General features: G+C 44.2%; 1 protein-coding gene across 5 annotated transcripts in view; it reads right to left on the bottom strand.

Moving 5' to 3' along the window:
• The window catches only part of LOC117521777 (microtubule-associated protein 4-like), a 309,678-nt gene that overhangs the window by 258,481 nt on the left and 36,937 nt on the right, over window positions 1-14,260 (bottom strand). For all 5 annotated transcript variants that reach the window (XM_034183119.1, XM_034183120.1, XM_034183121.1 and 2 more), the window contains exon 2: window positions 11,888-12,075. In XM_034183119.1, coding sequence (XP_034039010.1) covers window positions 11,888-12,071 — 184 coding nt within the window. In that variant the 5' untranslated portion in view covers window positions 12,072-12,075. The remainder of the gene's footprint in view (window positions 1-11,887; window positions 12,076-14,260) is intronic.

The following is a 14,260-nucleotide window of genomic DNA, read 5'->3' as shown; positions in this document are numbered from 1 at the left end:
CCCTGCTGAGGAGGCTATGGACACGAGCAGGGCCAAAGTAAGATTAACTGACAGACAAAGGAGACTGGCCCGCGGGGAGTGTTTTGTCTGCGGCTCTTGTGAGCACATGCAGAGGGACTGCCCTGAACGGTCAAACTACAAACGCCCGTCCTTAGAATCTGTGCTAAGGGTGGGCCATAACACACACGCGGAAAGACCCCGCAGATCGGCACGAATCCCAGTAACAATCCTTTGTGAGGAGTTAACCCTTCACGCCCCAGCACTAATAGACACGGGGTCAGAAGGGAATCTGCTGGACAGCAGATGGGCAAAGGAAGTAGGGCTCCCTCTGGTGGCTCTGCTGGCACCATTGCAGGTGCGAGCACTAGATGGCACTCTTCTTCCATTAATCACACATCAGACACAACCAGTGACCTTGGTTGTATCTGGGAATCACAGGGAGGAGATAGTGTTCCATGTAACACCATCTACCTCCCGAGTGATTTTGGGTTTTCCATGGCTGGTGAAGCACAATCCCCGGGTCGATTGGCCGTCCGGGGTTGTGACGCAGTGGAGCGAAACCTGCCACCGGGAGTGTTTAGGATCCTCGGTTCCCCCCGGCACTACAGCTAATGAGGAGGTCAAAGTTCCCCCCAATCTATCGGCGGTGCCAGAGGAGTACCATGATCTTGCTGACGTTTTCAGCAAAGATCTGGCGCTCACTCTTCCTCCGCACCGACCGTATGATTGTGCCATCGATTTAGTCCCGGGCGTTGAGTACCCGTCCAGTAGGTTGTACAACCTCTCACGTCCGGAACGCGAATCAATGGAGACCTACATCCGGGACTCCTTAGCTGTCGGGCTGATCCGGAACTCCACCTCCCCGATGGGTGCTGGTTTCTTTTTTGTGGGCAAGAAAGACGGCGGTCTCCGTCCATGCATTGATTACAGAGGGCTGAACAAGATCACGGTTCGCAACCGATACCCGTTACCTCTGTTGGATTCAGTGTTCACGCCCCTGCATGGAGCCCAAATCTTTACGAAATTGGATCTTAGAAATGCGTACCACCTGGTTCGGATCCGAAAGGGAGACGAATGGAAGACGGCATTCAACACCCCGTTAGGTCACTTCGAGTACCTGGTCATGCCGTTCGGCCTCACTAACGCCCCCGCGACGTTCCAAGCTTTGGTAAACGACGTCTTGCGGGACTTCCTGCATCGGTTCGTCTTCGTATATCTGGACGACATACTCATCTTTTCCCCGGACCCTGAGACCCATGTCCAGCATGTACGTCAGGTCCTACAGCGGTTGTTGGAGAACCGGCTGTTTGTGAAGGGCGAGAAGTGCGAGTTCCACCGCACTTCTTTGTCCTTCCTGGGGTTCATCATCTCCTCCAACTCCGTCGCCCCTGATCCGGCTAAGGTTGCGGCGGTGAGAGATTGGCCCCAACCAACAAGCCGCAGGAAACTACAGCAGTTCCTCGGCTTTGCAAATTTTTACAGGAGGTTCATCAAAGGTTACAGTCAGGTAGTTAGCCCCCTGACTGCCCTGACCTCCACCAAGGTCCCCTTCACCTGGTCGGATCGCTGCGAAGCCGCGTTCCAGGAGTTGAAACGCCGGTTCTCGACTGCGCCAGTTCTGGTGCAGCCTGATCCTGATCGCCAGTACGTAGTAGAAGTGGACGCCTCTGACTCAGGGATAGGAGCCGTGCTGTCCCAGAGCGTGGAGGCTGATAAAGTTCTCCATCCTTGTGCCTTTTATTCCCGCAGGTTGACCCCAGCTGAACGGAACTATGACGTTGGCAATCGGGAACTTCTTGCGGTGAAGGAGGCTCTTGAAGAGTGGAGACACCTGCTGGAGGGGGCTTCGTTGCCCTTCACGGTTTTCACTGACCATCGGAACCTGGAGTACATCCGGACCGCCAAGCGGCTGAACCCCAGGCAAGCCCGCTGGTCTCTGTTCTTCGGGCGCTTTGACTTCCGGATTACATATCGCCCCGGGACCAAGAACCAAAAATCAGACGCCTTGTCCCGGGTGCACGAAGAAGAAGCCAAAGCGGGGCTGTCGAACCCCACCGAGACCATCATCCCCGAGTCCACTGTCGTGGCCGCCCTTACCTGGGACGTGGAGAAGACCGTCCGGGAACCCCTGACCAGGAGCCCGGACCCGGGGACTGGCCCCAAGGACAGACTGTACGTCCCACCAGAGGCAAGAGCTGCCGTATTGGACTTCTGTCACGGGTCCAAGCTCTCCTGTCATCCCGGAGTGCGTAGGACCGTGGCAGCTTCTGGTGGGCGTCCCTGGAAACCGACGTCCGGGACTACATCCAGGCCTGTACCATCTGCGCCAGGGGCAAGGCAGACCATCGGAGGATGACGGGCCTCCTCCAACCCCTGCCAGTGCCTCATCGCCCCTGGTCTCACATCGGCCTGGATTTCATCACGGGCCTCCCGCCGTCCCAGGGCAACACCGTAATCCTCACGATAGTGGACCGGTTCTCCAAGGCGGCCCACTTCGTGGCCCTCCCGAAGCTCCCGACGGCCCAGGAGACAGCAGACCTCCTGGTTCACCACGTCTTGCGGCTGCATGGGATACCGTCGGACATCGTCTCGGATCGTGGTCCCCAGTTCTCTTCACAGGTGTGGAAGAGTTTCTGCAAGGAGCTGGGGGCCACCGTGAGTCTCTCGTCCGGGTACCACCCCCAGACCAACGGCCAGGCAGAGCGGGCCAACCAGGATTTGGAGCAGGCCCTGCGGTGTGTCACCTCCGCACATCCGGCGGCCTGGAGTCACCATCTGGCCTGGATCGAGTATGCCCACAACAGCCAAGTTTCGTCTGCTACCGGCCTCTCCCCTTTTGAGGTGTGTTTGGGGTACCAGCCCCCATTATTCCCGCTGGTGGAGGGAGAGGTCGGTGTGCCCTCGGTCCAGGCCCACCTTCGGAAATGTCGCCGGGTGTGGCGGACCGCCCGCTCTGCCCTGTTGAAGGCCCGGACGAGGGCCAAATCCCAAGCAGACCGCCGACGGTCCCCGGCCCCCACGTACCAGCCCGGGCAGGAGGTGTGGCTCTCAACGAAGGACATCCCCCTCTGTGTGGACTCCCCCAAGTTAAAAGACAGATACATCGGACCCTTCACAATCCTCAAAATCATCAACCCGGCCGCAGTGAAGCTCCAACTCCCAGCTTCACTGCGGATCCACCCGGTATTCCACGTGTCCCGTATCAAGCCACACCACACCTCGCCCCTCTGTGCACCTGGACCTACGCCGCCTCCTGCCCGGCTCATCGACGGGGAGCCTGCTTGGACAGTCCGCAGGCTCCTGGACGTCCGTCGTAAGGGCCGGGGGGTTCCAATATCTGGTGGACTGGGAGGGGTATGGACCTGAAGAACGCTCCTGGGTGAAGAGGAGCTTCATCCTGGACCCGGCCCTCCTGGCCGATTTCTACAGAAGACACCCGGACAAGCCAGGTCGGGCGCCAGGAGGCGTCCGTTGAGGAGGGGGTCCTGTTATGTGGGCCGCTGAAGAGGAGGTACTGCTGGCCCACTACCACCAGAGGGCGCCCTGCTTGGAGTGCGGGCTCCAAGCACGAGAGGGCGCCAGACCCAGAAGAAGTGACAGCTGTCATTCATCCCCTGCACCAGCTGTCACTCGTTCATCATCATCATCACCATCATAAAAGCCGGACTGCAACTCCACCTCCTCGCCGAGAAATCGACTACCGAGAGGTAATTTCTCTGCTGACTGACACATTGTGTAACCAACTGAACTTCTGTTGCAGCCGTTTTCCTGAAGTGTTGCCTTGTCTGGAGGATTGGCGTTTGGTGTGAGAGTGACGGCTTCACCTCGCACCCCATCCCAGATAAGTGGCAGATCAAGAGCTGCACGAGTGTGTGTGATTTGGAGGTGGAGGTGCTCCCTCCTAACTGTGTACAGACTGTAGACCACTGAGTGTACGGATTTACACTCATTCATCTTGTCTCTGCTTTTTGCCAGCAGTACCAGGGTCGACAGCCGAAGACAGAGGTCACCTGGGGACTCGGGACTTGGCGGCTCCGGTGTTCTTCAGACCGTTGGTGGTGGAGGCCGTGTGGGACGCGGCCTCTCTCTCGTCGGGGTCTTCTATCTTTGAGCCTGCCCACACGTCACCTGGTGTTAATTGACTTTGCAATTTCTGTGTATTTAGTTGTGTATTGTCACAACAGTAAATTGTTACCTTTTGGCTTACTCATTGTCCGTTCATTTGCGCCCCCTGTTGTGGGTCCGTGCTACGACACCTTCCCAACAGAAATGCTCGCTACGAAAGTAAAAATACAGATTTCTGGAAATCCACGCAAAACTATCATCACTGCTAATTACACATGTAGGTAGGTCACAAAAGTAGGTAAGTGGATGACCATTAACAAACCACTGCTGCGTTAGCAAGCGCAACAACAAGAAGGACACGAGGTCCAGCCTGACCTGGGTAATTCCTTTGTACAGTTTGCATGTGTGAACTGTTAGGTGAACTGAGAATCTGCACCCACTGTGTGTTAGCATAGGCCGAGGCCCTAATTCACTTTGATTCTTAATGGGATCAGCTGGCATAGATACTGGAAGGCTGATCGACGCTGTGATGGATGTCACAAGTGGAATAAATAGGATTATGTGATCATGTAGGTCTGCTCAATAAGACTGACTATATTAAGTCAGCCCTGATTGTAGGAAGTCAAATGTTGACAGCTAGTCAAGTTAGCATGCAGCTCACTGGATCAGCCTGTGCCACTGGGTAATGCTGCGCATGTGTGAGTGAGATGATAATGATAATGATGATGATAATAAGGCTAATGTCACACTGTCTCCAGGCAGACACAGTACAACAGTGACAAGAACAGAGAAAGAGAGGGGAGACATGGAACAGAGAAAGAAAATGAAGGTAGAATAAATGGAAGGAGGGACAGAGAGAGATACAAGACATGAATGTGGAGAAAGGTCAGAAGGTCAGAAATCTGTTTGTCGCTTTCAATGTAAAGCGATTGGCAAAGGACAAAAAAAAAAAAACAGGAAAATAAACGGCACACCTACCATGATGCAGTGACTCTCTCTCACACACACACACACACACACACACACACACACACACACACACACACACACACACACACACACACACACACACAGTGATATTACTTAAATACATTTAATAAAATACAGTACAAACAGTGCAAAACAGTGCATACTGAAATGACTATCAGCTATCAACAGTATTGAGATAGGTTCATACAGGAGTCGGTAAGACCTCATTTACAACATTCTTTTGGCGATTAAGCCTGGGTCCCACTGAATAATGAAGAATGAATAATAAGCCACGTAGCATGTTTTCTTTGCTACAAGAGGGTTTCTTCAACTATTGTGGTAGTTTCATGGCTCTTAGAGGCATTATCTTCAGTTAACGAGGCTCCTCTCTGAGTGTGGCGCTAATTTCAAGAAGTTCAAAATTTAGCAACAACAGCGTGGCGCAGTTTGTGTATGAGTTACTGCAATGACTTAGAGGCATTTGCGTGGCGCTTTTGAGTCTGCTAAAAGCCCATTATCCTTGCACCTGGCAGCTACGCAGGACCTTAGAAGCTATTTTTGGAGTGGCTGCCATCTTGCGCACAGAATTCCACCTGCTCTGTGCGCTGGACACTGTGTATAAAATAATTATTTTGTAGCAGATTAATCATTTTCTGCCAAACCTTGGATGCTGAAAACACCTATAATCGCTTCTGGAATCACAGAGGACTGTTTCATCTGGATGCTTTTTTCCTTTCTTTCCTGCTCCATGTGGAATGTATTTTGAAACAGCTTCAAGGAACTATTTTTAATGTTTTTATAGCTTGATAAAACAGTTCCTAGCTGTAAAAGTATGTCTATAGTTGATTTAATATCTTGTTAATGGATCACATGAGCTCTGCTGTCAGGCCCGGCCCCAGAAAAAAAATATTGAGGGGGCAATGAGTTTATCACAGGGGGCGGGGTCGACAGTAGATTAACCCCACATACAGCCCTCCATCACAAGTGCAAACACGGCGCAACTGGGCATGACAGTCACACAACGGGTCAAAGATAAACCTTTCATGTAGATATATAGTGGTCCCTTGTTTAGCGCGGGAGTTACGTTCTAAAAATAGCCTGCAATAGGCGAAATCCGCGAAGTAGACAGCGTTATTTTTTACAATTATTATAGACGTTTTAAGGCTGTAAAACCCCTTACTACACACTTTATACACTTTTCTCAAACAGGCATGAGCATTTTCTCACTTTTCTTTCGTGTGTAAACACTCTCAAAGTTCAAACCTTAGTAGAAAAATAAGACCAACCTGTTTTCAGGCCCAAACATTTGTTTGAGAAATAAAGATAGAACGTTTTCCTATAAATAATTATGATTGCTTTTAGAACAAACGAATTTAATTTTAACGATCAACCCATGAGGTTGGACACATAAGAAATTGTTAATAGTGACTGACCAGTATTTCACAGTTCCTGTGATCGCGCCTCTTCGTCCTGGCGCCGCGCCACTGTCGCGCCTTTTTCCACTCACACCTCGCTGCAGGTGTCTTATTTGTACTTGATTAGCTGCAAAAATGTGGTATCCAACACATAGAAGAAAACAGCCAAACCCTTAGGAGTAGAATGAACAACCATAGACAGAGGTTTAATAAAATGTGTGATTTATTTTTATACCACCACTTTTGCTCATATGGTCATAGTGTAGATGACATAAATGTAATGCCTATAGAGGAAGTATTTTTGGAAGAGGGTGAATGCCTGACCTTAGTCTCAAAACGATTCCAAAGGGAGGAATACAGGTACAAGGAACTAGCCACAATTTATCCCTACGGGCTTAATGACAATGTCAAAAAACTAGGTAATGTTTCTAAAAAAACAGATATTGAAAATATTGTAATATGGACATACTTTATCAAAAAACAACGTAAGTTCAAAAAACGATCAGGTAAGCGCAATAAACAATATACTACTACAAAGACAGATTTAGAACTTAGATTAAGATAACTAGCTAACAATTACAATAGACCTGGGTTAGTACATGAACTTATCACATTCATTTTTTCGGTTTTGTAATGAAAATTTGGCATCCTAATAGCTTTAGCAAATACAATACTTTTTGAACAAAAATTACCTATTTATATTCCTCTTGTCATAAAAGATTTAGCTATCTTTAGATTAGGTTTACATAAAACAGAAAAAACTACAATAACCAAAGATAATAAAAAATCTTTCTTGAAAATTCCTTTTCACAACAAAGGCATTGAAATGATCAAACTGTCACAGATTCTACATAGCAAACCAATCCAAAAAACTATACCAAATTTCATCAGTGCCCCCCCCCCCCATTTTTAACTATTCATATACTAAAACTATAGCTGGTAAAGTTTTTAATTTCAAACAAAGCATAAAAAATTTAGACTTTGAATTTAGAACTACAAACCTTATCTGCAACTGCCACTCATCAAATTTCAAATACGAAAGGACATGTAACAACCGGTAATCTTGGAATAATTGAGAACAGGAGACTTAGAAAATTGCTTAGTAAAGGACCATCATACAGAGAACAAACTTAACAAAATTAACTGGGACACAAACCTTATAATGGCTAAAAAAAAAAAGCCATTATGGATCACAAAAACATTGGGCTGAAAAAGAAAAGTACATACCAGAACATTGGACAAATGGGAAGGTAGAGTATTAGAAACAGTTCAAATTAAGATAGACTTCAGAAAAAAGAAAAATCCATACAAAAAAAAAACATGTACTGTCAGACAAGGTTTGCCTAGAATACCTAAATAACTTTCAAAGATGTTTTGTTTTAGTACCAGCAGATAAAGCCAGCAACAATACCCTAATAGTTTGCAAAAAATATTACTTAGATGTAGTTTTAAAGGAACTTAGCACTAGTGATGGGACTAACCCACAAACATATATGTCTTGTAATAGTCCCATAGAAGATATTGTAACAAAACACCAAGAATTTATGACTAAATATAACATTAAAATTATTACTGATATGAAACAATTACCATCCTTCTAATGGCTTCCAAAAATGCAGAAAAATCCAACAGGTAATAGATTCATAGCAGCCTCGAGTGCATGTACTACTAAACCATTATCCCAACTGCTAACCTCTAGCCTTAAATTAGTCACAAAACATTTCAAACAATACTGCAAAGATATAGCTCGGAACACAGTTAACTGTTTTTGGATTATCAATAATGCTACAGAGGTTTTAAATAAACTAAAAAAGTTAAACAAAAGTAGCTACACATTTTGACAGTTTTGATTTTTCCACCCTGTATACGAACATCTGACATGACCAACTTATATATACAAGTAGTATCAGTGAACTAGTCAGGGAAGCTTTTGGGATTAGAGGCTCTAAATACATCAGTATTAGAAATGATGGCACTACATACTGGTCTAACACATCGACACGTTATCATAAAATAACTGAAGAAAACATGATTGAGCATACAGAATTCCTTGTAGACAATATCTATATAGAGGATGGCAACAGAATTTTCAAACAAACAATAGGGATACCTATGGGAACAGATTGTGCTCCACTTTTAGCTAACCTTTTTGTTTTTTATTATGAATTTAAATAACCCTAATTTTGAGAATGAAATTAAAAATATTTATCCATCAAAATTAGAACTTAAAAAGACTACAGAAAACAACAACAAACTCTCATACTTAGATATAGAGTTGAGCATTATCGACAGACAGTTTAGAACAGCAGTTTTCAACAAACGGGATGATTTTAACTTTCATATTGTAAAATTTCCTTATATGATTAGTAACATACCGAGTAAGCCTACATATGGCGTTTCCACCTCCCAGCTAGTCAGAATTGGTCGTATCTGTGATAATTACCAAAGTTTTTCCACTAGACACCATAAACTGACTAGTAGATTAGTTAAACAAGGGTTTCTGTATGACAAATTGGTTCTTCATTTTAAAAGATTTAATAGATATCAAGAGATAACATCTAAGTTTGGGGTTCCCATTCAAAAGCATGTAGAAGATGAAATTTTTTTCTGCCTTTAGTAAGCTAATAGCTTACATGATATTGAATCACAAGGGGGCCGGCCTGCTGTGTGTCCCAAAGGTTAAGGGGGACAGCAGGTCATGGTGTACTTCGAGATGATGCACCAACATTATGGATTTGTCTCCCAAATTAAATTAGGCAGCCTCAATCAATTTAGGTTTTCAAACTAGACTTGACTTTTCTGTTTGACAGTTTATAAACTGAAATGTCAGTAGTTTTTTATCTTAATGTTTTAATTTAGTACTTTATACATTTCCTGTTATGAATTACTTTTGTGTTTCGTTGTCTGTTTTAACTATATTGTATGTTGTGTGGGACTTGATGTGAACTGGAAAGTGCTACATTATCATTATTATTATTATTACTACTACATTTCTGGCATTGGTTCAGATCAGAAAATTCTTATTACTACAACAATTATCTTCATTGAGATTGGACAAGCTGCAATTACTTTTTACTTTCACACACTGCTCATCATTTTCAAGGGACACAATTAAGTTCTTTTTTACAGGCACAGTATGTGCATTTGCTCAACAATTACAGTGTGCAGAGAAAAACAAACATGCAGGTGGTAATCCATAATATGAGCCAGAGAAGAAATTTAATTTAGCTGCAAAGCTCCAATGCAAATACAATGAGCACCAACTCTAAAGAGCAGAAGAAACAAAAGACTGAAATTAATACCACTTTACTAGATAATGTATAAACAGCTACAGACATTATGCATTTCCTGCACCATTTCTTAGTTCATAGTCTCACACCTCAGATTTGCACCAACCTCAAATGCAATAGGGCACAACAGTCTCGTTTGAACCCTGCGTGATATCGCAGGATTTGACCACTTATGGGGACCTCCGCTACCATTGTGCAATAGATACACAGCATAACTTCACATGGACAAATGGTGTACTGTTTTGTTTTCGGCTGCAATCACCGAAGCAGTTGCGAAAAGTGTTTTTTTTTTTTTTTTTTTTGCCAGTGGAGAAGGGAAGACGAAGCGAGTGGGAGAGGTCATGTCTGTAAGTGTTAGTCTACACAGCTAACCAGAGTAGCTGTGTTCTTTCGTCTGCACAACCGCCTCGACATGTTTGTGCTCCGGGTCATTAACAAGCAGCAACACATGTCCACTTTCCACCGTCACTTTTCTTTGCGTTTTCACTTTGCGTGTAATTTGCCCAAAAAACCATCGAAAATGCCGTGTTTTTCCCCCCGGAAGTAGCGAAATTACGTCATATGCGTCATATTTTAAACCTTTAGCGCCCACCCTCAAACGAGACTGTGGTGCCCAATAGCTTCAGTAATTCTTAATGAGAAGTTGTCAAATCTTGATTTGGTGCATAAACAAGTGATTATGATACCCATCAACTGGAGGCTGAAATGACACCAGAACAATTTCCTGTTCTTTGTGACAATGGTGTTGGTGGAGATACCCCACACTCTCTAAATACCGGTTTTTCCTCCTGTGCACAGATTTATTGATGTGATGACATCAGTTTTCAACATTGCTTCGGCGCACATTGAAAGAAGCTTATTTCTTGAACTATAACAAAACAGTAGAACAGTTGAAGGAGCTCGCTATTTATAACAAATGTCAAGAAAATGAATTTCAGCACACAGGAACCTCAGGTTTTTGTCATTGCTTTTTGTTGTACTGTATTCTCCCAGGAGTGACAACATGCTCTGTTAGGTTGTGTTTCCACTCTGTGCTTCTTCTAGTATGTTTTCTGGTACAAGCATGCAGCACTGCCCCCAATGGAGACTGATGTAAATAAAGTCCAAGACATATTCAGTGGCAGCTTTGCCATCAGAGAGCCTCATCCACAACTACCTCAAAAGACTCCAAGCTGTCACTGATGTTAAAAGGGGCAATACACAGTATTAAGAACAGGGGTATGTAAACTTTTGCTCAGGGTCATTTGGGTAGTTTCTGTTGTCATTATGATTTAAAAAGAGTAAACACAGTTGTTTGACAAGAAATGCCCTCACCCAACCACTAACCATGAGTGAAAAAAGAAGTTTTTGTGTTGTCATCCATATTCTCTCAAAAATGGCCAAAAAAATCTAAAATTCTGCCTGGGTATGTAAACCTTTGAGCACAACTGTATATTAGCTTACAACACTGAACAACAGACAATGATATGTGCATTCTGGACTCACACACCAATGCAGCAGGGGTGGTAAATCATCTATATATTAAAAGCTTGAGTGTGTGTGTAATTTTACTTAGTAAGTACATAATATAATTGTAAATACGTTAAAAATACATCAATGACACAAGAAAGTGAAAACACTTATTTCCATTGTGGTGCATTTAAAAATCAAATTAGAAAAAAGAAGTTATAATAATAATAATAATAATAATAATAATAATAATAATATAATAGTGTGTATATGATAACAAGAACATAAATAATTTATTAATACATTAAGACAGTAAATTAAAATTTAAAAAAAATTACATAATTAGCAGGAAATAAAAGAGTTGAGTTCCTCTTCAAAAAGCTGTTGAGGTCTAAGCTTCTAAAAACATTCTGGAATCACACACCATTCCAACTGATTATAGAAAATTTGCACAATTTATTACCACCCTAGAAAAATGTCATCTACTTATTTTATAAACACTAGCTAACCTACAGCCTGTGGATCCCCATGGGTAACATGCTAGTAAGTAGCTAAATGGAATCTATGTTCTCTTGGTGAGATTTCGTACTTGGATTTCATCCCTAAAATGAGTTTCACTTTCACGCAGCTTGAGTGATAAATTTCAAACCTGACATTAACAGATAAGCTGACCTCCATCTCTAGCTCATAGAGACTTACCGCTCTTAGTGTCTTTTCCATCTAGTAAGGGCCGATATTCGCTTTTGGTGACTGTCTCTCCCACCTTGTCATCGTAACTCTCTTTCTCCAGGGAGGCCACAAAGTCTCTCTTTAGTAGGCCATCACCAGGAGCCCCACCTGGCATTCCACCACTACCCAGAGCATCTCGCAGGCTCAGGTCCATAATCCTGTTAATGGCAACAAAAGGCAGAGGAAAGTGACAGAGACTTACAGTTATCAGGATTGTCAATACAGTAAAACTTGAATATAATGGATTCAGGTGTACCATCAAATTTTGTCCGTTATAATCGAAATCTGTTATATGTATAAAATGGGCAAAATCTGTTATACGTATAAAACTTCATTTGAAAAAAATAAACGCTGCCTTAAATACAGTAGTGTTCAGAATAATAGTAGTGCTATGTGACTAAAAAGATTAATCCAGGTTTTGAGTATATTTCTTATTCTTACATGGGAAATAAGGTACCAGTAGATTCTCACAAATCCAACAAGACCCAGCATGTTGTGTGGGCCGCTGAAGAGGAGGTACTGCTGGCCCACCACCACCAGAGGGCGCCCTGCTTGGAGTGCAGGCTCCAAGCACGAGAGGGCGCCAGACCCAGAAGAAGTGACAGCTGTCACTCATCCTCTGCACCAGCTGTCACTCGTTCATCATCACCACCATAAAAGCCGGACTGCAACTCCACCTCCCCGCCGAGAAATCGACTACCATTACCAAGCCGTTGTCCTGTGGTGCCCTTTCAGCTGGGTTGGCGGTCAGTGAGAGACGCGACATCTTCGCCTCTCACTCCATCCAGATAAGTGGTAACAGGAGCTGCAAGTGTGTTCCTAGTTTGGAGGTGGAGGTGCTCCCTCCTAACTGTGTTTGGACTGAGAATTACTGAGTGTGCGGACTCACACTCACTCATCATATTTCTACTTTCTGCCAGCAGTACCAGGGTCGACAGCCGAAGACAGAGGCCACCTGGGGACTCGGGACTTGGCGGCTCCGGTGTTCTTCAGACTGTTGGTGGTGGAAGCCGTGTGGGACGCGGCTTCTCTCTCGTCGGGGGTCTTCTATCTTCGAGCCTGCCCACACGTCACCTGGTGTTAAATTGACTGTGCAAATTACTGTACGTTTCGTTGTGTATTATCACAACATTAAACTGTTACCTTTTTGGCTTATTCATTGTCCGTTCATTTGCGCCCCCTGTTGTGGGTCCGTGTTACGACACCTTCCCAACACAGCATTCATGATATGTACACGCTTAAGGCTATGAAATTGGGCTATTAGTAAAAAAAAGTAGAAAAGGGGGTGTTCACAATAATAGTAGTGTGGCATTCAGTCAGTGAGTTCGGCAATTTTGTGGAACAAACAGGTGTGAATCAGGTGTCCCCTATTTAAGGATGAAGCCAGCACCTGTTGAACATGCTTTTCTCTTTGAAAGCCTGAGGAAAATGGGACGTTCAAGACATTGTTTCAGAAGAACAGCGTAGTTTGATTAAAAAGTTGATTAGAGGGGGAAAACTTACACGCAGGTGCAACAAAGTATAGGCTGTTCATCTACAATGATCTCCAATGCTTTAAAATGGACAAAAAAAAACAGAGACGCGTGGAAGAAAATGTAAAACAACCATCAAAATGGATAGAAGAATAACCATAATGGCAAAGGCTCACCCATTGATCAGCTCCAGGATGATCAAAGACAGTCTGGAGTTACCTGTAAGTGCTGTGACAGTTAGAAGACGCCTGTGTGAAGATAATTTATTTACAAGAATCACCCGCAAAGTCCCTCTGTTAAATAAAAGACGTGCAGAAGAGGTTACAATTTGCCAAAGAACACATCAAATGGCCTAAAGAGAAATGAAGGAATATTTTGTGGACTGATGAGATTAAAATTGTTCTTTTTGGGTCCAAGGGCCGCAGACAGTTTGTGAGACGACCCCCAAACTCTGAATTCAAGCCACAGTTCACAGTGAAGACAGTGAAGCATGGTGGTGCAAGCATCATGATGTGGGCATGTTTCTCCTACTATGGTGTTGGGCTTATATATTGCATACCAGGTATCATGGATCAGTTTGGATATGTCAGAATACTTGAAGAGGTCATGTTGCCTTATGCTGAAGAGGACATGCCCTTGAAATGGGTGTTTCAACAAGACAATGACCCCAAGCACACTAGTAAACGAGCAAAATCTTGGTTCCAAACCAATAAAATTAATGTTCTGGAGTGGCCTGCCCAATCCCCGGACCTAAATCCAATTGAGAACTTATGGGGTGACATCAAAAAAGCTGTTTCTGAAGCAAAACTAAAAAATGTGAATGAATTGTGGAATGTTGTTAAAGAATCTTGGAGTGGAATAACAGCTGAAA

This window comes from Thalassophryne amazonica, chromosome 12 (assembly GCF_902500255.1).
Source record: "Thalassophryne amazonica chromosome 12, fThaAma1.1, whole genome shotgun sequence".
NCBI lineage: Eukaryota > Metazoa > Chordata > Actinopteri > Batrachoidiformes > Batrachoididae > Thalassophryne > Thalassophryne amazonica.
This window is presented reverse-complemented; position numbering and strand designations above follow the sequence as displayed.